Source organism: Nesoenas mayeri, assembly GCF_963082525.1.
Source record: "Nesoenas mayeri genome assembly, chromosome: 1".
NCBI lineage: Eukaryota > Metazoa > Chordata > Aves > Columbiformes > Columbidae > Nesoenas > Nesoenas mayeri.
The window spans coordinates 157,621,444-157,623,085 of record NC_137541.1 but is presented as its reverse complement, the minus strand read 5'-3'; the positions used below and the strand labels follow the sequence as shown (position 1 = coordinate 157,623,085).

The 1,642-nt window shown below is 48.1% G+C and overlaps 1 protein-coding gene across 1 annotated transcript; it reads right to left on the bottom strand.

Annotated features, from left to right (window-relative positions):
• Positions 1-201: 201 nt before the first annotated feature.
• Positions 202-1,228, bottom strand: GGACT (gamma-glutamylamine cyclotransferase; the record flags this gene model as incomplete). The annotated part of the gene is made up of 1 exon (XM_080358017.1): positions 202-1,228. Exon 1 carries the CDS (start codon positions 700-702, stop codon positions 202-204), a length of 501 nt encoding a protein of 166 aa, XP_080214143.1. The 5' UTR covers positions 703-1,228.
• Positions 1,229-1,642: the final 414 nt, after the last annotated feature.

The window sequence follows — 1,642 nt, the reverse complement described above, 5'->3', positions numbered from 1 at the left end:
GGGGATGAGGAGGACACTGACTGGGGATGAGTCCCCACCTCTGGGCCTACAAGACTTGAACAGTAGTGCCAAGGCGCCTGGGTTGGGAAGGTTACAAGAGATCCTGTATTAATAGAAAGGTATTACAACTTTCCTGGCAGGGTTACTCGTCGACATGGGCTTAGTACTACATCTTCGGCCGGGCTGTGTTACCTCCCATTTCTAATCCCGGCTTTCACGTAGGACGTAGGAGAGGCCATGCTTCCCGGAGGAGTCGTAACTGTCATGGTAGGGAAGGCTGACCCACTCGGGTGGGTACGTCGTTGTGCTGTACACGAAGCACTCCATGACACCCTCACCCGCGCCGCCCTTCCCTTCCCACTCCACCACCTCGATTCTCATCAGGGTACGCTGGTACATGTCTGGGCAGCCTTCAAACTCATCCAGAAACTGCAGCATCTGGTCATCAACTGTGTAAATCTCCCCAGCAATGTGGTGTCCTGTCCCCGGGATGTTCAGCATATAAGGAATGTTGTATTTTCCTGCTATCACCAGTGGGTACTTCTCCGCCGTGCGGCCCCTTCCTTGGAATTTCGCTAGCCCCTTGGCCGTGTTGATCATGTGCTTGTAGTTGGGTTGGCCCTTCTTCAGCGTGCCGTAGACGAAGACACGAGCCATCGTACCTGCAAAAGCAACTGAAAGACAAAGATGTACGTTACCCATGCGGCTGCTTTGGCCAACGCTTTGGAGATCTGCACCCACGCCAAGGTGTGTTGTACATGCAAGACTTCAGGCATGTACAAAAGTGGTATTTAGTCCTAAACCTCATTTAAATATCTTACTAAATTCAACTATCTCTTTAAAGTTTTCAGTCAAAAACTGTAACAGTGAAAAACAGGCACCAGGAGAAAGTCACCCTTGCCGTTCTTTGCTGTTTCTCTAAGGAATCCCCAACATTAGCCAATGCATCCCTGAGCCTTCTCTCTCACCATCATGGGAGTCAGCTCAGTGATGGAAACAAGCTCCACTTAGCATATGCTTTATGAGGAAAAAAAAAAAAAGTGATGGTTTGGTTCAGCTAAGTAGACACCTTCCTATGCTGCTCCACTGCATGTATGGTTTAACTAGCCCAGGCCAAACCTGGTCATGAAAACTTGCAGGGGTGAAGCAACAGTCAGTTTGTTTTCCCGTGTTGGGGTGGGGTGTTGATTTTTAAAGCCTGCACTGATGGACTTGCTCACATGCTACCTGGGCCACCTGGCAGTGCCACCTCAGGCTTCCCCTGGGGAAGCACCTGCTTCCCTCTGTCTTCTGCTCAGGCTCTCCTTTCACCATGGCAGCACTCAGTATTTGAGAAACAACATTTTGTTCGGTAAAGAAGAGCCTGGTCAGAGTTAGAAGTTTGGATGTCTTCTTGTTTCATGGTAAGATAAATCACAGTGGCATTAATCATCTGAAAGCAAATTAACATGTTCAAACTTTGGGTCATGCTGTGTTGCAGTTGTATGCATTTGATGATATTTTTTCAAACAGTAATACCAGCTTGGTCACAGCCTTAAAAAAAAAAAAAAGAAAAAAAGGAAAAGAAGAGCAAGCAGCACAGTGCTTGTAGCTGCATCAGGCTAGCTACGTACAAACTGGGACACCATCAAGGCGAACAGAG